General features: G+C 36.8%; 1 protein-coding gene across 1 annotated transcript in view; it reads left to right on the top strand.

Annotated features, from left to right (window-relative positions):
- The window catches only part of LOC108744150 (frizzled-4-like), an 81,745-nt gene extending 56,720 nt beyond the window's left edge, over nucleotides 1-25,025 (top strand). Inside the window, exon 4 of the mRNA XM_018479776.1 lies at nucleotides 23,410-25,025. Within this exon, the coding sequence (XP_018335278.1) occupies nucleotides 23,410-24,008 (599 nt within the window). The 3' untranslated portion in view covers nucleotides 24,009-25,025. The remainder of the gene's footprint in view (nucleotides 1-23,409) is intronic.
- Nucleotides 25,026-25,441: the final 416 nt, after the last annotated feature.

Raw genomic sequence — 25,441 nt, 5'->3', positions numbered from 1 at the left:
ATATCACGTTGAGGTTGGCTCTGCCGGGATTCGTTTTCAGCAAGTTATTTACGTAAGTGGACCTTGTTGGAGCATACGTAATCCTAAAATGTAGCATCGTGCTACAGATGGCGTTAACTGCGCCATTTGTAGTATTTTCGATACGTTTTTGTTTACTTTTGCGATCTTGATGGTCATTTACTGTACCAGATGTGGATACTGTTATCTATTCAAATGTTTACAATACAGCTGGTCGTTCTAACAGATATAATTTTCCGAAAATATCAGTTAAATGTAGTCGCTCAAAGAGATATGTCGTAATAAGCAATGTCGTAAAAACCAGTGTTTTTTATAGGGCGGTCTAACAGAATTAAGCCGGGACCTACGATTTTGGTCAATATAACCGGTATGTTGTTCTAAACGATGTCGTAGTAAACGGTTTTGACTGTATATGTTTGCGACATCCATACAAGACTCTCCTTTTCTTCGTACTGTTTAATCAATTTTTGAAGTATTTCAATGGGTTTAATGCTTTTTGCGTCCAAATTGCGAATAACATTATCATCACAGACTACTGCTAAGCCAAAACAAAACCTGAGATAAAGAAAAACACCTACAGTAGTGTAGTCATTAGTCGCCCGAAAAGTTTGCCCAATATCCATTTTTTTTAGGACTAGGTCATAAAGAAGCGAATTCATATGTTTATTTTGAGATATAACTACTCCACCATGTTATACAGCAACGAATTCTTACCCTACTTTATTAGATAATTGAGGAACGTAGAAACGGTAGGGAACTATCACAGGGTGAGTGAACACGGTAAGCCGCTTCACCACCCTACATCTTAGTAATTGATTCCGCTTTTTAAACGGTTGCTAATTGACTTAGTTTACAGTTTTAAATAATTAATTTAGATGCACCAACTTTGTACCAATGATCTAATTAAGAATTTACGGATACTGTGTAATACTACCCTCATGGTAGAATGCAAATTTGGGCCGATATACATGGGCAAAATGAACGATTAGGTCTATACATTTGCTGTCCACATTTTGCTAACGTTATCAATGCAGTTTCTATTGAAGATGTTAGCCGCAGTTGCAGGTCCAGTCGTACGGACGGCTGGGTGTCTTCTGAAGATTTCCCCTCTTCCACGAAAACATAAAAAAAAAAAAAAAGTTGCAGGTCAAGCGTATGGACCTAATTTTTCATTTCTACCACCACCTATCAGTCCAAATCTTACAATGGATTTCGACTGTGAAAGCCTATGGTCTCAAGAAATGAGAATCATTCATGGTATTCGGTATTATTTTAAAAAATACTACAAATGGCGTGGTGAGCGCCATCTGTAGTACGATGCTACATTTGAGGATTACGTATGCTCCAACAAGGTCCATTTAGGACCTTCAGCAAGTAGATATCCATATTTTTAAATGGACCTTGTTGGAGCATACTTAGTCCTCAAATGTAGCATCGTACTACAGATGGCGCTCACCACGCCATTTGTGGTATTTTCTAAAACGCGCTGTTAAGACAGCAGGTAATGGTTGGTCTGTGTTCTGTCGGAGCTGCCTGCGACGCGCTGATGAGATCCAAAAAGATCGAAATCGCGATCCGCGTCTGGCAGTATCGACAGAATACAGACCACTTCGAATTATTTTGTTAGTATTATTGTAGTTCTTTCATTTCAATAACTCGTTTGTCTCAAATATTTCTGCCGTCGAAATTGACTCTTAGGTGTGAACATAATAATCAACTCATTTCCTGATGGGCCGCTATAACTTATCACAGGTGTTTCAAATTGTATCACAACGTCGAAGGAACGTGGCATCCTCGCGATTTCCTTCTTGCGTCATCGGTCATCATTAACGTTCAGATTAACAACTGGAATTCATCCGTCGACACGAATATAAAGAATGAAGAAACGAGGCGTCTCGTCCTCAGCGCCATGACATTCTTTCGTCCTCTCGTAACGCAGTAGTAATGACTCCATCCGGACGAAGCAGTTGCGTTTGGGGATCCACTGTCCCACTTGTCCGAAGGATGCAAGGTTGCACATGGAGTCGACGAGCGAGTTCCGAACGTGCTTGAAACCGTTTTTTGTACCTACGGAATATTTACCACGTTTCTTTTACTAATTGTGAGTTGAGTAACTTTGAAGGAACGTGGAAGTCGCTTCAAACGTGAGACAAAATTTGAAATGAGGCCTGTGCATTTGGATCATGCTGAATTTATTAATTAATACACTATAGTGTAAAACATGGAAAATCTCTGAAACTCTATCTGCTTATCTTAAAAAAATATTCTTGCTGACGATCAACTCACGTAGAGACGCAGCCAATAGCATCTAGGCACCACTATATGAGCACCATTCATCGTGTCCTGAGAGTCTTCAAACCTTCTTCTCGGCTATAATGAGACTTTTTATTCTTCATATACGAAGGGGACGTTTTTAAGTTCCCGGAATGGGGGCTAAAAGTACTAATTTATTTTTCCTTTTCAATATTTTCACCTGCTACCCTTATACATTTTTCCGATCTCTCAATTAAGTTACGTATTTTGGTCATTTTTTTCTTCGTTTTTCGTTGACTGTTTCTCCTAGCCGCTTTAGAATTGAAGCATAGTATACTTATGGAGACATCTTTATTTTTATAATCGATCAACAGGATCCCTTCTGAGTCCCAAAAGATAGTAGCCATGATTTTCCCAGCCGACTGTGACATCTTAAACTTCTTGGGTGGTGGAGTGCCTTTTTTATGCCACTGCATAGTGTCCTGTTTGTACTCGGCTTAATGATGAACCCAAGTTTTGTGCCCACAGTAATAATTCGAATCAATACTTCATCTTTATCTTCCCTACAGAAGTCCAAAAAGAATTTTGAAAATTGTTGTATCTGATACTCCTACCATTTCTGCGAACTGTTTCTTCTTAAGCTGGGCATCTTCCAGTATTAATTTTTCGACTTTTTGAATGATTTCCGAAATGGTCAGCTCAATCGGCCGGCCTAACCGTGGGTTGTCTTCAAGTGAGTCCCTGCCTTGCCTAAAGAGGGCATGTCACTTGTAAACTATGGTTTTACCTGGGCAAGAGTCCCCGTAAACGGATGACATCTCTTCCAGTATGGTTTGAACTGGTTTTTCTTGCTTGGTAAGGAACTTCATAACAGCGCGGTACTCCACATTTCACAATTTGTTCCCGATTGACTTGTTTCGTCCACGATAGTTCAAAAACTACTGACCTAATTACGCTAAAACTTGGTATTTATGTGTACTAATAATGAGTTGCTTAATTCGTAAAGACTCGAGTAAGTACCCTCATAATTGACCCACCTACCCATTCCTGGAAATTAAAAGCGCACCCTCGTATCTATGGTTGACGTTGACTCCCTAGTCATGTCCAAACATCCACCTCCTGCCGATACTTCACCACTTAGCTAAGCAGGGGCTATTTTGTACAGTATCTTCGTGAAGTCAGATTACAGGTGCATTCTGTATTTATATGTATAATTGATAAAATAGTTGTTCTTGTAAGCAGAGTTCAGTGCAGATAATAATGTTCATTTATGACCGCCTGCAAAAAAAAAAAGAAATAACTCTACCGCGTGGAAGATTAAACCTCAACTCCAGAGTAGAGATTGTATTTACTTATTTATTTTAATAGATTTACCTGAATTGTTTTTACTTTTTTTATTCCTCCTTGACAGTTAAAGAAATCCTTTAAATGTAAAAGTTATTGACTGACGCTTATTTTTTTATACATGGGTTATATCCCTAATAATTTTGAACAACGTGTCAAGTTTTGTACTTGTTTATTTACGAGGGCGGTTCAATAAATTCCCCTGTTTGAAGACAGAGGACGTTCCTGACGGAAATTGGTGTTATCATCGTGTGCTGCCATCTATCAAACCACGCCAAAACGAATTTCAGACTGATTGATAGGTTAGTTTGGATTTGGCAGCCATTCGACTGAGATGTGTTTTGTTATTTTCGCTAAGATAGAACAAGAGCAGTATCGTTCGGTAATTCGCTTTTTGTTTTTGGATGGGAGAAAATGCGAGGAGATGAAAACAAAGATGGATACTGTTTATGCAGACATTTTGCCATCTACGATGACAGTTAGATATTGCTTCAACGAATTTAAACGTGGGCAAAGATCCGTTTTTGATGGGAGCGACCAGGAAGCCTGGCAAACGTTGTTACCGAGGAAATCATTTTACGGATTTTTTTGGGAAAAGGAATAACGATCACTGGACAATACTACAGTGAGTTATTGGACCGCTTCGACAAAAAATTGAGGGAGACACGGACGCATTTGCCGAAAAAGAAGGTGCGTTTTCAACACTTCATCTTGTTCCCTACTATGAAGAAATGACTAGCGAGAAAGAAATTTAGCTCAAACGAGAAAGTCATTGCCGAGACAGGGGGGATTTTGGAGAGTTCAACAAATCTTATTTTTTGGAGGGGTAAAAAAATGGCAAGGTTGTTGGGAGAAGTGTATCTTTCTAAAAGGGGACTATGTTGAAAAATAAAAAAACAAATTTTAAAAACAAAGGTGTCTAACACGGGTACTTATTGAACCGCCCTCGTATGTCTTGCTTTATTTCGAATTACCCTTAAAAGCATACAAATATCGCATTACAACGTCAGGTTAGTGTAATAGATTCTGCTTTACAAATTGCGACAACGTGTGTTCAGTATTCAGTTGTAGCGTAAAATGCTTGTAGTTACAAGATGAACACAAATTGCATTTAATTGAAAACGGTCTGTTTGGATGCGTATATATGTCATTAAGCGCGTCGTCAGTTAGTTTTTCCACTAGCAGAAGCTCATTCTTAAAGAGCGTTCTGCTTTCTTTGATTTTTGTCATGCCGTCTGCCTGTCTGTATTGCAGCACACGTACCGTTTCCAAACAGATGTGAACATACCAAATGAATTATTTATCTATCTTTAGGAGATCATTTACGGGTAGAGCTAGTTCAAAATCTCATGGACCTTCACATGTACGAGTGAACATACCAAATGAATTATTTATCTATCTTTAGGAGATCATTTACGGGTAGAGCTAGTTCAAAATCTCATGGACCTTCACATGTACGAGAGGCGGACCTTATTACATTCATATTGTACCTACATTGCAAAATCATTGATTCTGCTGCCGACCATGTGCAGTTGCTAACATTGTTTTTAAAAGGTGTAAATGTATGTAGATATCAACAGGGGGAGTTATGAGCTACCTAAGGTCAAGGTTCACGAGATTGCATTATTTCTACAAGATAAATGGAATTATGTGGAACTAAACTAAGTCATTAATTCTAAGACTGATTGGACAGGCACCTCCAGTCTTCCCTATCCTGAGCTAATCTTCGCATTTCTCTAAAACTAGAACTACCCACATCCTTAACTATTTGGAAACAGTAGTCTAATCTAGGTCCACGTCCATGTTTCGCAGCCGTACTGCAATCCAAACATACACCTTTAACAACCTTTTTCTAAATCAACCGTTCGCGTAACTCCTTTTTATTTTTATTTTATTGCTCTATCCTCTGATTTACTCTTTCCGTCCTAACTTATCTGACTTCCTAGATACCTAAAATTGGCCACTTCTTCTAACTTTTCGTTTCCCATCTTTATATTTGCTCTTTCCCTACATTTTCTTTCTTTACCAGAAATTTTGTTTTACTTTTGTTTATTTTCTGTTTTGACAATACCGCTTCCATTTTATTTAAAGCTATCTCTAACTCTTCCTTGCTAAATACTAATAGTGCTGTTCCACCTCCAAATCTAAGCATACTAATCTTTTGCCCCTGTATATCTATTCCTACAGTTGTGCTGTCTTTAATGATGTTGATCGCGTCTTCGATGTATAGATTAAAAAGTAGCGGTGACAGTGTGCATCCCTGTCTGACTCCATCCCTAATATTTACTTCTCTTCGTTGCAGTCCCAGTTCTATAACCATCTGTTGGTCTATTTACAAACTAAGTATCACTTTTCTATCTCTGTAACTCATCCCTACTTTTTTTAGCATACTAAACTAAATAATACACTAAAATTCAGTGTCTAACTTAAGAAGACATCTTATGTTTCTTCGAAAAATAGTTTAAATCCTCCATTTTGAAGCACAGCATACTTATAATGTATCAAATTAAATAAGTTCAATAAAAGCATTAAAAATATAATCTTTTTAAAAAACTTCTAACAGAACTCGTGGCTTTTACGGCTCTATCCGGTAGAGTAATCGTGGTTGGACGATAGTACTCCGGAGTTCTTTTTTCTGGGAAGTACTTATCGAAAATTATCCCTTGGCTGAGCAGTTAGACGCAGATATTCACAGAAATATTTGCAATGCGATATTGATACGCGACGTGGTTTTGGTAAATTTTTGTGATTTAATTGGAGGGCTGTGCTAGGAGCCATATCTACAGTATTTAGGATTCTTCAAAGATGTTGACACGCGTTTAAGTAATTAGCTGGATCAGTTTTTGTACTGTATAATTAATACAATCTGGACTCTAAACTACACTACACTAAACCTCGCAACTATCTTCTGTATTTAGTTCAACTATAGAAGGCAGAAGTTTAATGCTTTCAGATGAAATCACAATTCGACTTGAAAATGTCTTTGTTTATTGTTTTATTTTTTTTTACACATAATTCGCCATCCCTGGTCTTTTGCCCGTTCAATTCGTGGGCGTGTATGCCATGCCACTACATGTACACGTGGTTTTAGTTTTTAGATCATTCACAATGTACAATAAAATAATTCCAAGTGGTCTATATTCTGTCGAAACTGCCAGACGCGGATCGCGATTGCGACGCGCTGATGAGATCCAAAAAGATCGAAATCGCGATCCGCGTCTGGCAGTTTCGACAGAATACAGACAACTTCGAATTATTTTATACGATTATGGTAACGTGCCTATCACGTTGAGGTGAGCTACGCCGGGATTCGTTTCAGCAAGTAGATATCCATATTTTTAAGTGGACCTTGCTGGAGCATACGTAATCCTAAAATGTAGCATCGCACTACAGATGGCGCTCACCACGCCATTTGTCGTATTTTCTACAATGTACAATGTTTAATAATTTGTAAACAATTCGTTTTATATTAATTTTGGCCGATTTTAAGAAGATTTCGCAACAGAAGGTACCTAATGTAAATTTTTTTAGCAGTCTCATCAATGTAATAATACTTACAACTATAATTACGTATCTTAATAAAGCAAATAATTTAATAAACTTACTAGTTTGAGGTCAGACTTAATATGAAAATTGACGCTATAAAGGATAAGTATGAATTTAATTATTTCATTCAATTAGTGAGATAATTGCCATCGTGCAATACATTAATTAAGGTTTTGATCTGATTAATTGGTAAATAAGTAGAATAGTTAAAACTCAACCGACCTGAAGAAATAGAATTATACAGCGTGTTTTGAGAATATATGATGAATATACTATTCTTTGTATAGTATTATTTTTAAAATCGGAAGAAAAAGTAAAGAAAAAATAGGAAGTCAGATAAGTCAGAACGGAAGGAGTAGTAGGGATATAAAGCAAAGGGTAGCGTAGGGTGGAGTCGCTTTCAATAAAAAGAAATCACTTTTATACTCGCGAACGGTTAATTTAGAAATTTGAAAAAGATTGTTAAAAGTGTATATTTGGTGCGAGACGCTGCATGGGTGCAAAACATGAGCGGTGGGCGCGACGGAAATGAGAAGGCTAGAAGCGTTCGAAATGTAGTGTTACAGGTAAATGATGGGGACATTGTGGATAGAGAAGATTAGAAATGAAGAAGTATTCGAAAGAGTAGGAGAACAGAGAACTGTATGGAAGTCAATAAGAAATAGTCGAGATAGGTTAGTAGGACACCTTCTCAGGTATGAAGGTCTAGTCAGAAACAGGAGTTAAGAGAACTAGAAGTAGACCTAGATTAGATTAGTGTTTACAAATAGATAAGGATATGGGATATTCTAGTTTTAGGAAACTGCGAAGATTAGCTCAGGATTGGAAAAAATGGAGGTGTGTGTCCAAACAGTCTCAGGACTGACGATCTAATGATGATGACTTAATTTTGTTACTTCTTATTTCTTCTTCTTCTGACTTCTGACTTCCGACTTCCATTTGATGAAGTGTTAACGTAAGGTATCTACCACATTTTTTACGATAATTGTTTATAATGATAAGGACGTGCATGTATTTTATTTGAAACCGTTCGTCCACACCTGGTAAATTATATTGCACGGGTCTTCGGTTCTTCCATATCGAAGGCTCCGAGTTCGATGGAACTCGGACCGTGGTGTTAAGAAACATCATTTGCCTAACAAGATGTAACAAGACTGCCTCGTAAAATCGACGGTTCGAAGCACTGGACGTGAAACTAACAGACGTTGTAATATATCCTGCACACGTACACGAATACGTACAATACACATGCATATGTTTGTTGAACGGGTCCAGCCGTCCATTAAAATAATTATAACTTGAGTGTGGATTTTTTTTTTTAAAAACAACTCATTCAGATTTTGCACGTATTAAAAATAAAGAAAGCATTAAGGAAACACAATTTGATCGTAAATAACCTTACAACAATTTTAGATTATTGTAGATATATTCAGAATAAATAATTAAACACTACAAAGCATAGGTGTACCCCTATCATGATCAGCAGTATCTACTTGTTGCCGTTTTTGTGATACATCGCATATGAAAATACCTCTAAAAACTATTATTTCGATGGATTTCAATTTAATTGTTAATTTAAATCGACAAAAACATCTGAATCTCACATCAGAGTAGACGCAGATGCATAATATGTAACATACATATCTAGGTATAACATTGATAACGAGCAAAATATACGTGTCCTTCTGTTGACAACTGTATCTTCTTTCTCCTTCCGTTTTCTCTCTCTGTTCTTTCAAGTGGTGTTGTACAAGCAACATTGATTAAAAGTGCACGTTTCCCTCACCCTAACTTCCGCTAACGCATTTCTATAGCATTGGTATTGATTGGCCAATTCTTGGTTGCCCAATATTGAGACTAGATGTCAAAGTACCGAATCCTGGCACCTCAAGATTGGTCCAACATTGGTCTAGTATTGATATGCGTCTACTTGGCTGGCCGGTATTGGAACAAACTTGGCGAAACGTTAATGTACCGATAGGTGACACTTGAAGATTCAGTAGAAATTGGTCCAGTATTGATAAAAGTAGACTTGGTTGTCGGATACTGGACCAAACTTGGCGAAATATTTATGTACCAAACGGTGGCACTTGAAGATTGACTAGAAATTGGTCCAGTATTGATAAAAGTAGACTTGGTTGTCGGATACTGGACCAAACTTACTTGGCTGATATCCCATTTAGTTTAAAAGTTAAAAACCGGTAATGGACATCCAATATTTACACCTTTTTTTTCGATTTCGATTTCGATTTAAGTTCTTCCGTAGGAGCCCTCATCTTTCCTCTGTCTCATTAGTCGTTTTCTATTTATTTTACATAATGGTGGAGGAGCCGGGTGTTAGGATATTATAACGTGATATGCGTAAATAAGAAATACAATTTGTATGAAACTACCTATAATGATTCCATAACACCATAATTATATCCCTAATACATATGATGCTCTATTGTGTTTTTTTGGTGTCTTCATTCATATTAAATGTTGAGATCCCTACATTGAAATGCCACGTAAACGCGCCTTAATGATATATGTACAAAAGTGAATTTTAAGAAGTAATATCGAAAAATGTCAAACCATGTGTAGGAAAGTTATTTATTCGGCATTTATTTACTATTTGGGCTAACCAAATATTAATGACATATATGTAGAATGAAACCAAAGAGGCCCGTTCGAAGAGGGCTTCTAAGTTAAAGTCAGTGGTGAAGTGGCAGTCAGCGTGTAAGGATGTGTAAAGCGCCTTAAGGGCGGTTGGTTACTCTGGTGAGAGAGTAAGATGCCGTAAGGACAGTGGTTACTCTGGTGAGAGAGTAAGGTGCCGTAAGGGCAGTGTTAATATTTGATAATATTGCTGCAGCATAATGAGGATACCATGGATAGAGAAGGTTAGAAATGAAAAGGTATTAGAAAGAATAAGAGTACAGAGGACTGTATGGAAGTCAATAAGAAATAGACGAGATAGGGTGCTAGGACACTTTCTCATGCATGAAGGTCTAATCAAAGATATAGTAGAGGCAGAAAGAGGAGGTAAGAGAAGTAGAGATAGACCTAGATTAGGCTACTGTTCGCAAATAGTTAAAGATATGGAATGTTCTAGTTTTAGGGAAATGCGAAGATTAGCTCAGGATAAGAAAGAGTGGAGTATTCAGCCAGTCTTAGGACTGAGACCTTATGATGATGATGATGATGATGGCTGCAGCGGCAAAGCAGTTTATTACGAATTCAGTTTGAGGGGATTAAAAGGATATTTATGTAAATGTTAAGAGATGATAAGACATGCAGTAATAAAGACCTTAGTTTTAACGGAACCAGAGCTGAACGGTGATGATACTTCAGTCACCCTATATAATAGATGGCTCCTGCAGACTTTCCCCTTTCCAAAATTGAAATCGATTCCGAGAAGATCCGCAATTTGACTCAGTCGAAAACATTGATTACATTTGTACAGATAAAGATCATTCCAAAAGAAACGTTCCGAAAATTGGATTGGTGTGAGGCCAATACGTTGAAAGGTAACAAATAAGAATAAGTTGTACCTATTGAAATAAAATTGTAATTCCAGTAGTCCTGCCGTTTCCTGAGCACACCTTGTAGCCTTTGTAAGTTAACAGACATTATAACAAACAATTAAAAGGTTGTTCTGGAACGTATTACCATTTTTCGTTGAAGTAACGCCACATCAAGTCGTTATCAACCGATAGTGAGCGTGAGCGATTCTTTATGCGAAAGAGCTACCATTATGACGGGTTTTCTAATGGAAAGATGGAATCTTCACGGTCGCCGAACTGTCCGATTGAGAGCGCGAGTTTAATTTTCTCGTTTAATTGACAGAGGCAATTCATTCCTTTAACTTTCCAACACGCTGAAATGGTAATGGATTTATAGGCTGGTGGAAATCGTAATCAACGATCGCAATATATGTACATAACCAGACCGAGAGTTTGCGGAGTGAGCGAGTCAGAGAGGATCTCCGAATACACGCCTCGTTTATATCGTTAATAAGAAGTGCATGCTTCCTTTTTTTATCGAAGGAGTGGCAAGCAGTGGCGTACGTCTCGGTTGCGTGATTACAGAGGGGAGCAAGTTTCATACACATATATATTACACTCATATGCCGAATTGGCATCTTCTTCTAAATAAGTGGGTACTCAGTTTGCGATATGATCAAACTGAATTGAGCAATCTGGAGCTGCTCAAATTTCGAATATGAATATACTTCGCTGATTTTGCAATTTAGGAATGCTGAGACCTCGAGTGAAATTACAGAAATGCCACTTATCAAGGAAAGCAATGTTTACTTCTTAAAAACAGTTATAAGTCAAATGAAAATTTGACACTTGTCGGATGTGGCGGTATCCCGCCTGTCGTTCTTTTGGTTATTACCACTTCGAATGAAATGCACTGTATTTTCCTTAATTAATGTTTTTTATTTACACTATATTACACTTAATTTACTATTTACACTTACTAGCTAACACTATTTGCATTAATAAATTGTATAATCAATTTGGTTGTTGTACATATAAGAAATGTTGGTTTTTTATTATAAATTGGGTTTTTTGATTGATTTAGGCATCTTTTGGTGTAGGTAACTGACCTTACTGGTGTTGTCTTCTGTGAAATACCGAACCCCAATAAATTCGGTATTTCCGTCAATATCATAAAGTTATTGTTGGTAGCAACTACTTCGAATTTATCCGAAACTATAGACCTAATAAAATAAAATATTCAGAAAAACTACTTAAGAAATATGTACAGTAATATACAAAATAACACAACACCAAACAACAATCACCTCGTTTCCTTATTAGCAGCAATGTACCTCATTGAGCATGGTATTGATGAAATACTCTCCGCAGTTATAAATTTATTTTGAGGCAACTGTACGAAAACCACATTACACAAAAATGAAGATATTACAAACCTGAAACCCATTTATAGTGTATATTTTCTCCAAAACGCCATTAGCTGTCTCTGGTTTATAAAAACTATTTTCTTCAGATATGACCATAGTAATAATAAGTGTTTCTCAGAACGGCGCATTTTCTGTATTCGTCAGAATATTTTTTTGTATTCGGTTTCCTTTTTTGACTAACGTAATCCCGGCGCAAACTCTAGCTAACATCTTGGAAGAGGCATATTTTGGAGACTGCTAGCAGTGACTCCAGGAAAGATGCTTGTGGATTTTGTTAACCCTTCCGGTTTCAGGAGTTTATTCTTCATTGTGAAGAAATCTCATAATCTTTGAATTGTGACCTACATGCTTTATAGAACCAAACGCGAAGTTTCAGCTTATCCGGGTGTCATGTTTGGTAGGCGGCCGCTCTAGTGTAGTGTGGTTAGAAAAGGTTAGAAATGAGGATATACAGTAGAACCTCGATAAGATAAACACCAAAGGAAACGTAAAATAATTTGAGTTATTGAGGTTTTTACTTACTAAGGGTTTAAGTTTAAGCTTTAAAATTATGAATTTCCAGTAACATAGCAAATTCTTCAGATTTTCCCTTTAGTATAGGTCCATTAACACTAATGTTTTTATTTCTACACTTTTTAAACCATGTAAACAAGCATTTCTCTAAATTAGGAAATTCAGCATCTTTCACATGGAAGACTTTCTTCCGATTCAAACCACTTTTCACTGCTTACTGAGGTGCGATGCCCAAATTATTTGTTTAAGTTATAGAGGGTTTTTATTTTAAGTTTTTGGACTCCTAGGGGAAGGGAACACAACATTTTATGAATTTATAGAGGTTATTACGTTATTGGGGTTTAAGTTATCAAGGTTCTACTGTATTACAAAAAGTAGGAGTTCAGAGGATCGAAGCTATGGAAGCCAATAAGAAATTGGCGAAATACCTTGGGTGACATGGGCGGTTAATCAGAGATATATTAATAAGCGAAACAGGAGTTCAGAGGTTAGACCTAGATTAGATTACAGTCCTCAAATAGTTAGCGATTTAGGTTTAGGTCACTTATGATAGGAAGAACTGGGAGTGTGTGTCTAAACAGTCTTAAGTAGGATTCATTCTCGGTCACTCCCGTTTACATCCCACACATCCTCAATTTTTTTTTCGCCAACATAACCTCTTTATAATTCGAAATCTGCCCCTAAGGGTCGATTAAACCATATTGGGAATCACTGTTCTAAATCAGGGTTTAGTGTTCGGAAGGATACTGGTCGATTCCTTCGTCGCCTGCCTTTGTTCAATCTTTTGTATGGTTTTCTTGGATCGTATAGGCCAATGCTAGAACAGTAATATCTCATTTTTACATTGGACTAGCTCAACTAGTGCTGAATATCATACTATTTATTCATCCTAACTAAAACAAACAAAGTTCAAATTTTTATTGTGAAGTAAACGTGAAATACTAGACGTTACGTTAATTTTGTTTCGACCGACAGTTTTAAAATTTAGTTAGCGATATGGCATGCAGACGGTACATATTAAATGTATACTTCATTTACTTTCTCTAGCGATGTGCCCCTTCCAATGTCTTGGATGTGCGCTGGTAAAATCGTAGGTAGGGAGAAAAAAGCTCATTATACTCTCGACTCTTGTACATTAAACATACTTTTTCATACAGTACTTGCCAAAAGTTTTGTTCAATCATGAATCGTAGTGTGAGTCGAAAACAAGCGTTAAAGCCTTTAATATGTCTTCAAATATAAATAAAGATCTCGTTGATATTTTCAGTAGTAAATGGTACCAATAACAGCACATTTGAGCAATGCAATTGTAGTGGATAAAATAGTCAATTTTTCCGTGCAGTACTGTAGGGATTATACGCCCATCACCGGTTAAGAGTTTGGTCGAGAGTTGTCTCCTTCCTTTTCCGGCCTAGTGCTGTTCTTTTCTACTTTGCGCCGGTAAAACTGAAGGTCACATCGCTACAGAAAGTAAACGAAGTATATCTCCAATTAATTCATTACAGTCGTATTTTATGTATGTGACTTGCAGTAAATTTAATTTCCGTTTCATAATAGGCGTAAAATAGTTCGATTGATTTGCTTTAAAAGCTGTACGAAAGCGTTGTCGTTTTCGCGACCGTTTTATCAGCCCCGAAGAAAATTGGCGAAGCGATATTGGTAGCAACACAGTAAACAAATGACTTTCGTCTGGACTCAGTAATCTAATAACTAAACAATATCCCTTGTTCTTGTTGTTGCTCTTGTTTTTGTTTTTTTTTTCTTTTTTTTATTGTCATGGTTAATGTTCGTCGTGCATTTCTATGGGAGAGTGGTATTGTTTTAGTTGTTGTAACGATGTTGTCGTGATGGAATGTGCACTCGCTAGCCCCCGCATTCGCGTGTAAACAAATTTTACAATAACTGGCCGTCGCCAAAGCACCCACGAAGCTCGTTTATAAATGTATAAAAGCAGAAAGGTCGTAAAAGTTCGAGCCAACCAACTATACACCGTGCTGCTTTACGATTATGAGAATTCGGCGTAAGACATAAAATAGGAAAGAAGTAAAACGGACAGGAAAATTACAATAATAAGTAATTAATGACGTTCAAGATGATAAAAATTTGCACTAAGTAAAATAATCATGACGTATCTCAATGCTCAACATCTAATAATAATAGAAACCAAAATATGTACATAAGTATTCATGATTGAGGGAAAGAGCCCGGGGGTTACAAATATATATCCGCTAGGGTGATTCAAACTATTTTTTTTTATGTATTTTGTTCACTGTATAACCGTTTTAAGAAGAATCAACATTTTAGAAGAACTCTGGTCCAGTTGGACCTTTAATATTAATGTGAAATAATAAAGGAATACTTCGTTACTATTGTACTCTTGAAAATGACCTTTTAGAGGTCGAAACAATTGCCAAGGAATAAACAGTTTTGTTGAAACATCTTTTCCTTTCTTTTTCCTTTATTATTGAAAATGTTTCATCGAGAATACACCTTTGAAAGTTTAAATTAATGTGAAAATTCATTTTATTTTTTTCCCCATTATAAACCCTCAGGTTAATGAGGGAAAATTTGTTGCTGTTGTCATACCCTCGCCGGGAATCGAACCCGGGACCTCTCACTTTACAAACCAATCGTCTGACCACTAAGCTACGAGAGGTGACAACAGCCACACCTACAAACCGTACTTATTAGGTCACAGATCTGTCGAACCAATGTAATTATATTAATACTATACAGGGTGTTATTATAACTGGGACACCCTATATATGTATATGAAACACCTCAACATTTAATCGGGATAAATATCAAATACTAATGTGAAAATTCATTTAAATTTTTTCCCACTATAAACTACCTCAGGTTAATGAAGGTTCGATTCCCGGCGAGGGTGTAACAACAGCAACAATTTTTCCCTCATTAATCTGAGATAGCTTATAGTGGGAAAAAATTAAAATGAATTTTCACATTAGTATTTGATATTAACCCCTATTAAATATCTAGGTGTTTCATACTCATAATATTTATTTAGTTTACTACTATTATGTATTCAAAATTTAGGGATAATTTTATTATTACCAGTCTTAAGGTTGGTTGGACACGCACCTCTACTCTCCTATTCTGAGATAATCTTCGCATTTCCCTAAAACTAGAACATCTCACATCCTTAACTATTTGCGAACAATAATCTAGAAAAAAAATGCAGACAGAAGTGAAACGGTTCGAAAGGAAAGGGACATTTAAATAACGGATACAATTTATTCACAACTCTCGAATTTCCCAAATCAAACCATGAAAGATGCAAAAGAAATCAATTTATGTGTATTAGCGATGGACAACTGCACTCGGGCAGGTAAAGTACTACGTCTGTTCAAAATGCATCGTGAATTTTGTGTTTGTCCAAAAATTATTTATTTATTCATGAATATCTAGTTTGTTCCCTACAAAGTAAAGATATTATACACTTGTGCCAACGGTTTTGACGTGACAACGTCTTATAATTCGATTGAGCCGGCAGCACGCACGAAAAAACATGACTAATGCGGCGTTACCTCGCTCTGAGGCGTTCCATTTAAGGCTTGAAGTGCAAGCGAGAGCGCGGAACGAGCGACAAAGAGGCACAATCGGCCTCCGCGTTCGGCAGCGTTCGACATCTGTCTCTCTCCTACTTGAGTGAGCGATGCGTCCGCGTGGACAGCTGCTATACAATAATACATTTCCATTTACCTCCTTCTCTATATCCATACAAAATATCTATTAAACAAATAAAATTAAAATTTTCTTTTAACAAATGAAACCATTCCATCAGTATTTTCTTATGACGTTGTCACGTTCAACTATCGTCAGTAAACCGACTTTACAGACAACCGATTTTTTTCAATCCTCGAAGCACTTCAAAAGATCATTTTTTGTGATCTTGTTCAGCTCCTCCTTCAATGCCGTCTTATACCTTCTCAATCGCAGCGTAGCGTCTTTTCATGGACCTCTTTAGTTTCGGGAACAAGAGGGAGCAGTTCTGGGGATCACGCTGGCTGTGGCATTATTAGAGTGTTGCTTTTGACCAAAAATTCGCGCACAAGCAACGATGTGTGAGCAGGGGCGTTATCGTGGTGCAAAAGCCAATTTTTGTTCTTCCACAAATTCGGGTGTTTCTGGCGGATTGCTTTGCGCAAATTGCGCATAATTTACATATAATATTCCTTATTGACCATTCTACTCTGTGTCAAGAACTCATGATGCAACAATTCAGTATCTTAAAATTATGTCAAACTGTTTTGGAGAATTTGTAAAATGAATGTATGTGTATTAAAAATAATTTCACAAATAAAATATCTTTTATACAAATCTTTGCTTAATGCCAATAATGAATATATCCGTATGTTATGTGTAAATGTACCGATTTGTTATTAAATCTAATTTGATAAAATACCCCTTGAGCATAAATGTACCTACTCATATTGGGATTACGAGTATATATTTACAGGTGAAATTTATACCTATGTACTAGCCGAGTACAAATATTCTTTTGCCTGGAGTCTACCTGGGTGCAATTGTCCTACGTAATTTACACTAATAAAATTTGATTCTTATATTAATTACCAATCCCTAGTGTCCTATGTTCATTTGTGTGACCTCTTAAACAAATTTTGTGTGACTCAAACTTCCGTAAAAGGTAAAACTTCTGCTTCTGTAACGTTTGTTGAGAAATACGGACACTGACCTAGATTACGCGATATGTGATGTTGATGTATGCTGCATGACTTGTTTTTTGCAACAGATAGGCACCTATTAAACAAGTTATTTTTGGAATCACACCGTGTGGTCGTTTTACAAAATCCTGGCCTTTCCATTAAATGTGAACAGTAAAGTGTACCAAAATGTAACCAATTATCTATATTGGTAACAGTGACATCAGTCAATTTCTCAAAAAATTCATAATATGGGTAACTAATATGGCCTAGATTTTGTAACTTCTGTGTCTATTAGCTGATGCTTTTATTGTATATATGGAAGAAATGTTTAATTTTATTCCTTATTTTTTATAATGTTTTATTCTTAAAGTTAAAAGTATAGTTAATATCTATTCTTAGCCAACCATAAAGTTATTTTAATGCAGAAAGCGAAATTAGTGGATTAGAACCATCAGCAAATTTACTACTAAGGGTGTTAGAGATGAAGATGATGTGTATTCAAGAACTCATGATGCACCACGCCCTTGCAATCTATGAAAACTGTAAACAAAACCTTCACATTCGATCTAGCTTGACGCGCTTTTTTCGATCTTAGCTCGTGCGGCAGCTTCCATTGGGATGTGTTCAGATTTCCTAGAAAAAATAATTTAAAACTATGTAACTGCTACTTTTTGCAAAATATACATTTAGAAGGGCTGCGATTATACCTGCTAACTTTCTTTTTGGGACTTTATGGGTTATATGCAGGCATATCGAAACTTGAAAACAAGTGGCAATAAAAAAAGGTTCAAGGAGGAGGCAGGCAGTTTTTCGAAAAGAATTTCAGAAAGAGAAGTACTTTTGCTTCTTTCATGACGAGTAGGCGCTCTCGTATCGGGTTTGTAATTCAAGGAATATAATTTTGGGAAATCTGCACATAAACAAGGTTATGTGTAGGTTAAGGTTTTATACATTAAGTTTTTGTACATAGTGTTGTGTTTTGGAAAATACAAAGCTTTAACGCNAGAAAGAGAAGTACTTTTGCTTCTTTCATGACGAGTAGGCGCTCTCGTATCGGGTTTGTAATTCAAGGAATATAATTTTGGGAAATCTGCACATAAACAAGGTTATGTGTAGGTTAAGGTTTTATACATTAAGTTTTTGTACATAGTGTTGTGTTTTGGAAAATACAAAGCTTTAACGCAACAAGGGTCTTTAATTTGACAATACTAGTTCATTGGTTCATCCTGAGCTAACGAGATGATGTGTAGCGAATTACGCACAGGATGATTGAGCTTTGGTTTCCACGTCATAACCATAAACCCATGATTTGTCACCAGTTATATGATCCTCTGGAGCAAATTTGGGTTGTTGCGGACAGAGTCCAACGGCTCCTTAGCAATGTTAATGCGATGCCGTTGTTGGTCGAAATTGAGCAGTTTTGGTACGAATTTCGCGACAACCCGTCTCATGCCTAAATCATTTGTAAAAATCGAATGGCAGAAGCCAATCGATATGTTTAGGTCCTCAGCAACTTCTCTAACGGTGATTAGACGATTGACCAATACTATTTTCTTCATTTCATCAATGTTTTCTCTGTTGTTGACGTGCTCAGGCGTTCGGTACGCTCTCCGTTGTTCAAATCTTCTCGGCCCTCTGAAAATATATTGTACCACCAATAAACGTTGGTTCGGTCCGAAGAAGCTTTACCACATATCATAGTCAACATTCGGAATGCGTCCGAGCACTTGATTTTGTTGTTCACACAAAATTTGATACAGTTTCTTTGATCCATTTTTTGGAATAGGCAAAAATCGAAGACGAGCCAAAGTACGTGCAAGCAAAGCAGCTGTCAAAAATTAACTGAATATTCAACATACCTACATACAATTTAGACATCTTTTCGAAGTGAGTTAGTTTAATATGAAATATTATTCTGAAAATTCATTTTTGAGGTAGCGTGTAGTGGGTATAAAATTCAAAAATGGATTTTCCGAATAATATTTCATATTAAACTAACTCATTTCGAGAAGATGTCTCAATTGTATGTGTTTAATCATAGTATATTCAGTATATATAGTCACATTAGTACGACCGATCGTTAACCTTGTAGGTCGGTTGGTCGTGGTTGCTATTGTCACCTCTCGTAGTTTAGTGGTCAGAACATTGGCGCGTAAAGCCAAAGGTCCCGGGTTCGATTCACGACGGGGGTGTGACACAACAGCAAAACTTTTTCCCTCATTAATTTGAGGTAGCGTGTAGTGGGTATAAAATTCAAAAATGAATTTTCAGAATAATATTTCATAGCTGAACTTGTCGGCATAAATACATATGAGTATATAACGCCATAAAAAAATCGAAAATCGAACATACGTAACTCGCGGAAATTAAAAATTCGCGATACTTTTTAAACATACCTCGTATGTATTGCATTTGCGTTTGTATTTGTTTTGATTTGTGATTCCTCTGCAACTTTGTATGGTGCAAGCGTTTCGAAAGCATTCGTCTTTTCGAAATAAAGTTGAAGTTTTCTGGTGTTTGGTTATTAGTCAATGCATTTTATTTAAAAAAAATACAACTATAAGGTTATTCGGAGTCATTTCGTTTTTTTTTTTGTGGAAATGAAAGACAGTTTTCGTATAATAAACAAATACTTTATTAAATTATATATTGACCGTTCTGGTCCAACACCTTTTGCCATCTTTCTGGTAGTAGCATAATTCCACGCTCATAAAATTTTTGGTCTTTGCTGGCAAAAAACTGATCGAGGAGGTTTTTGACCTCCTCATTTGAGGTGAAGGTTTTACCGTCTAAAAAATTTTGGAGTGACCGGAACAAATAATAATCCGATGGTGCCAGGTCTGGAGAATATGGTGGGTGTAGCATTGTATCCCATTCAAGCTGTAAAAGCTTTTGGCGAGTGACCAAACTTGTGTGAGGTCTCGCGTTGTCTTGGTGAAACACTACACCTTTCCTGTTGATTAGTTCTGACCTTTTCTGTTGAAGTGCATCATTCAGTTTGTCCAGCTGATGACAGTAGACTTCCGAATTAATCGTTGTGTTATCCGGTAAAAGCTAAAAAAAAACGATTCCTTTAAAATCCCACCAAACAGACAGCATCACCTTTTTTTGGTGAATATCGGCTTTGGAAATGGTTTGAGCCGGTTCATCTTTTTTGCTCCATGACCTCTTGCGTTTGACGTTGTTGTATACAACCCATTTTTCGTCCCCAGTGATGATGCGCTTCAAAAACGGATCATTTTCGTGACGTTTGAGAAGCGAATCGCAGACGTCAATGCGGCGACACAGATTTCTCTCTGTGAGAACATGGGGAACCCATACATCGAGCTTCGAGGATAATCCCAGGCCTTTCAAGTGGTCATAAACTGTTGAATTTGATAAATTTAACCTCAATCCGATCTCACGTGTTGTTATTCGCCGGTTCACATCAACTAATGCCTTTATCGCGTCTTTATCAGCTTCAACCGGCCTTCCCGAACGTGGTGCATCTTCGACATCAAAATTGCCGGATCGAAATTTAGCGAACCAGTTCTGGCACTGGCGTACTGTCAACACACCTTCTCCATACACATCAGTCAATTTCTTTCTGGCTTGAACAGCATTTTTACCCTTTCTGTAGTAAAACAGTAAGATATGTCGAAAATGCTGCTTATCGCTCTCCATATTTAAAAGGGCACCAACCAAAAACTACTGCGTAGAATTAATTGGAATTTTTCACACACAAGCCTTGCTATATGAGCTCTCAAAGCATATAAAAATTATACGGCTTAAATGTGAAGTTGGGTGCAAAAGAATACAATTAAATCCTTTGTCGGGAAAAAACGAAATAACTTTCCGAACAACCCGATAAATTACGTTAGTATAAGCACTGTTTGGTTCTACAATAATTTTTACTGTGCAAGGACGAGTTTGGATGGCGAGCGCGGCTGCAGATTTTGAATCCCATCGGATCCAGACGATCGACCACTGGTCTACGAATGCATCCAGATTTCTATCTCGTGCCTATTGTTTCGCCAATACAGACAAAGCGAAGAGACGAAGATGGTCCGATTAGGTACCTAAAAGTGTACCATGCTGTGCGTCAGTCTGGGTTTTCGGTTGCACTCTGCTGGTTCAAGTCACGACCCTCTTTTAAAACAAACGACGAGCATGGCCAAGAAAGAGGCAGGAAAATTAACGAGCCGAAAATCGAGTTGGCGGCCGTCCTGTCACCACACGTGATATACAAAGGGTCTGAGTCCGCGGACCGCGAGATTACCAGCAAGCGCGCATCGGCACTGTCTTTTGAATTCACCGCCCCGAAAATATATTTTGGTAGTTGGTCAGACCTCGTTAGGGTGCTTCTAAATTGTTTTTTTTTTTTATTGTATAATGAAAACCACATGGCTTAGTTCATTATATCGTATAACAACATCTCGTTATATTAAGTATTTATTGCCGTATTCGTATAATAGCGAAGATTGTATCAATAGAGGGCGCCATACGTATGATCTATTTACATTTGAATTCCGTTTGAGGTAAAGTCGGTTAAGCAATTTATTATTAAAGAATCTGATTTATACTTTTCTACCTGCGCAATGTATTGCACATGGAAATTAAACCAACTTAAGTCAGAATTGAAAAGGAAATGCGTATCATGTAGTGACAGAAATGTAGACCTTGTAGAAAGGTTAGTAAAACCCCTCAATATGTGTAATTTTTGATGAAAATTTTGAATGGTTTTCTGTTACAAGTCACAGTAATAATACTGTAAATGTTACGATTTGATTAATTTTAGCCGTCTTATTGCTTTAGTCCACAATTTCTTGTATTTTGTATTATTTGGAAGAAATGGCATTCATTTTCTTTACATTCCTGCGGGAGAAAATGGTAAAAATCCTCTCCATTGGTGCTGAGTACATACACTTCAATGTCCTCTAGTGTAATCACACGTAATCTTATAGTGAAAATGACAACAACAACAGCAGTATTTTTCGTTCTTTCTTGAAAAATAAACAATCACCACAAACATTTTCGTTGATATAATCAGAATTCATAAACGATTTCCGATAAATCGTTTATCCTGAAATCTATTTTGTAGATAATTAATTTTTAAAAAATGTTTGTTAAATCTATGCTAATCATTTACAATCACCCAATTAACTACAAAAAAGGATTTTTTGTGTCACAGAAATTCACAATCGATTGTAATATGTGAAACTTTTTGACACTTTTAGAATTTATCATGGCTATTTTAAAGGTGCCCAGACCATTCCAGTGAAACTGACCCAACTAACAAAATACAGCCGATCTCGCTTATAACGAACATGAGGGGGGTAAAAAATTTGTTTGTTTTTGACAATTTTTTGTAATAAAATAGAAAAACTTTATAAAACGGCGTTTATTTCAGAGAAACACGAGAAAATGAAACTTATTTCTAAGGGGTCGTTCGTAAAATACGTCACTCACTGAAAATTGTTTTGTTTCAGGAAAAGTACATTAAAGTTGGTTCAGATAATTTAACTCATAAATCCACCGGAAGTAATAATTTTACGTTTAGTCTTGCGTATTCGATCTTGGTTTTAGTCTTGGTCTTGTTCGTTTGGCCTTGGTTTTAATTTTGGTTTTGCTAGTATAAGGACAGCCGTGGCTTTTGCTCCTGACTAGTTAAAATAAAATTATTGTATTACATTTAGATAAACCCAAAATCAAAATATTTTCGAAAAGGTGTGTCTTTATTACGACATAAATCCACAAATTCTGTATTTTGAACACCAGGGCCAACATCACTTGGACAATTATATTCCAGAAATTCTATTAACCCTTTGCACTCCGAACAATTTTTAATATGACGTATCAACAAATCCGACTCATTTTTCCTATGGCCTTACGGCTACTTCAGGCTATTTTTAATGGCGCGAGCGCGCAGCCGTAGAATATTAAAAATTGCTTTGTTATAAAAAANTTATATATCTATATTTAAAATAAAAACAATGTTTCTATTATATGTCGCTGCTGCGGCGACAACGGAGTAGAAGCTTATAATACAAAGTCGCCTCAGCGACGACAACGGAGTGCTAAGGGTTAATGTAACGATTCTTTATACATAGGCTATTAAAGAAGCAACTTCTTCAACTTTTCTTTGTCTTGTTTCAGGTACCTGTTACGTTGGGAACAAGGATCCTACAACTCTTCTCGCTCTCGTTTTAGTACCGCAGCTGCTTTATTTAACGGCTGGTGTAGCCCTGTTAATATTCGGCTGTATCCTTGTGATTCGCAAACCACGTCCCCTAGCTGCCGCGCCATTAACCGGTGCCACCCCAAGAAAAGACAGTGATCTTCTAGGAGCCCTGTGTTCACTCTACGTCCTCCCGACCGCGTGCGTATTCGCTTCAATTTGCTACGAGTACAATAATCATCTGGTTTGGTCAAAAGGGTTGGAGAAACCGCTTCTCTGGGTGTTTCTGTTGAAATACTTGATGAGTTTGTTCGTTGGGGTTAGCACGGTCTTCTGGATATGGGCTTCGAAAAGCATAACGGCCTGGAAGGGTGTGTTTAGGAGGATGGGTCCTAGGAAACAGTTGCCTGTCAAATGCCAGCAGGTGCAGGTTATGAGGTACGGTCCGAATCCTAGACCTGCTGTGCCTCCTCCTTCGGCTATCAGTACAGCTAGCAGCAGGCATTCTTCGAGACCGCATTCCCAAAGGAAACCCAGGGTACACCATTATAGGGTGGGGGGTGAGACTGTATTGTAGGAAAGGTTTTAAGGGAGTTTCGACTGATTCACTGCCACTTTCTTTTTTATCATCATTGTGTATATTAATATTACAGTTAATTAAGAGTAATTTACCATGATTTCCTACTTCTCTTGGGAGCTCCTGAACTTTGATTATTATCTATCTGGCCAATTACATGACCCACCTAATCATCTCATATTACAGTTCCTTATCATTGTTATACATACATATAATAATATAAGTTTGCTTCGTATCGAAGCCTGTTCGAAATACATAAATAACGATTTATATATATATATAAAATAAATAATAAGACTATCGACTAACGACGAGTACTACTACTAATAATAAGAGAAAACTGTATAAAGTGCCTTAAATTAATTCGTTTGCATACAATTTATGTACCTATATATTTCATAGGAGAGATGTAAATAGACTTTGCTATCAGTTGAGTTTACACATTTACAATAATTAATTTTACCAGCTCCACTTTTTGATATTGATTTTGAACGGCTTGGGAAAGTAATATCGATTTCCGTTTCAATTCTACTTGTGAGATAGCCATTATCACATTGCTTTCGTTGTTAGTATCTGAGAAAAAACAACAACGGCCTGTCAGAGTTGTTTCTCTCACATTGTTCTCAGTAATTCATAGCCAATTAAAATCAAGTACCTATTCTGATATAATTGACTGTTACCGTGGTAATGGTATGAATTTACCGGATGTTAAATGGAAATAGGCGATTTTACGTGGTATCGTCTTTAACAACTACCTATTTATCTATTGTGCCATCTTTAGCCGAACAAGCATTTTCTTTTTAGAATATCTTGTTTGCGTTCTGCCTCCTTTTTCTATGTCTTTATACCGAGTGTTTTTGCGAGAAACATAGTATACATTTTTATTTATCGATCTTAGAGTAAGTTAAGCTTGTGATATTGTCCTTGTACATTCGTCTCGTCTGTAAATAAATGTTTACACTGTAATTAATTTTTGAGTTTTCTTTTCTTGTTTAATAGGGTGGAAAGGAAAAAAAACCTGATACGTCTAGTTATTATGTGGAACATCTACAGTTTGGTCAGTAAGTTATCAAGCCTGCCTGTGGAGTGCTGATGAGAGCAAATAAGTCCGAAATCGCAATCCACGTCTGCCAGCTTCGATAAATTACTGATCACTTGTCCAAAAAAAAAAACATGATGAAGGTAAGTCGTTTTATTATTTTATAGAGAATTTTAAAAGAATAAATAAGCGAGGTATCATCTCTTACAATTGTCATACCCTCCAGAAATAGCGCTCATAACCTTCGTGCCCCCATGTAGGAGTGGACGATTGGCCCAAACCGGGACCAGTAATGAAAAATCAAGTATTGTATAGGGTTGTTCGGAAAGTCATTTCGTTTTTTCCCGACAGACGATTTAACTGTATTCTTTTGCACCCAAATTCACATTTAAGC

The sequence above is a fragment of the Agrilus planipennis genome, unplaced genomic scaffold, assembly GCF_000699045.2.
Source record: "Agrilus planipennis isolate EAB-ADULT unplaced genomic scaffold, Apla_2.0 scaffold18, whole genome shotgun sequence".
NCBI lineage: Eukaryota > Metazoa > Arthropoda > Insecta > Coleoptera > Buprestidae > Agrilus > Agrilus planipennis.
The sequence above is the reverse complement of the archived record's forward strand: the minus strand, read 5'-3'. Positions and strand labels throughout refer to the sequence as shown.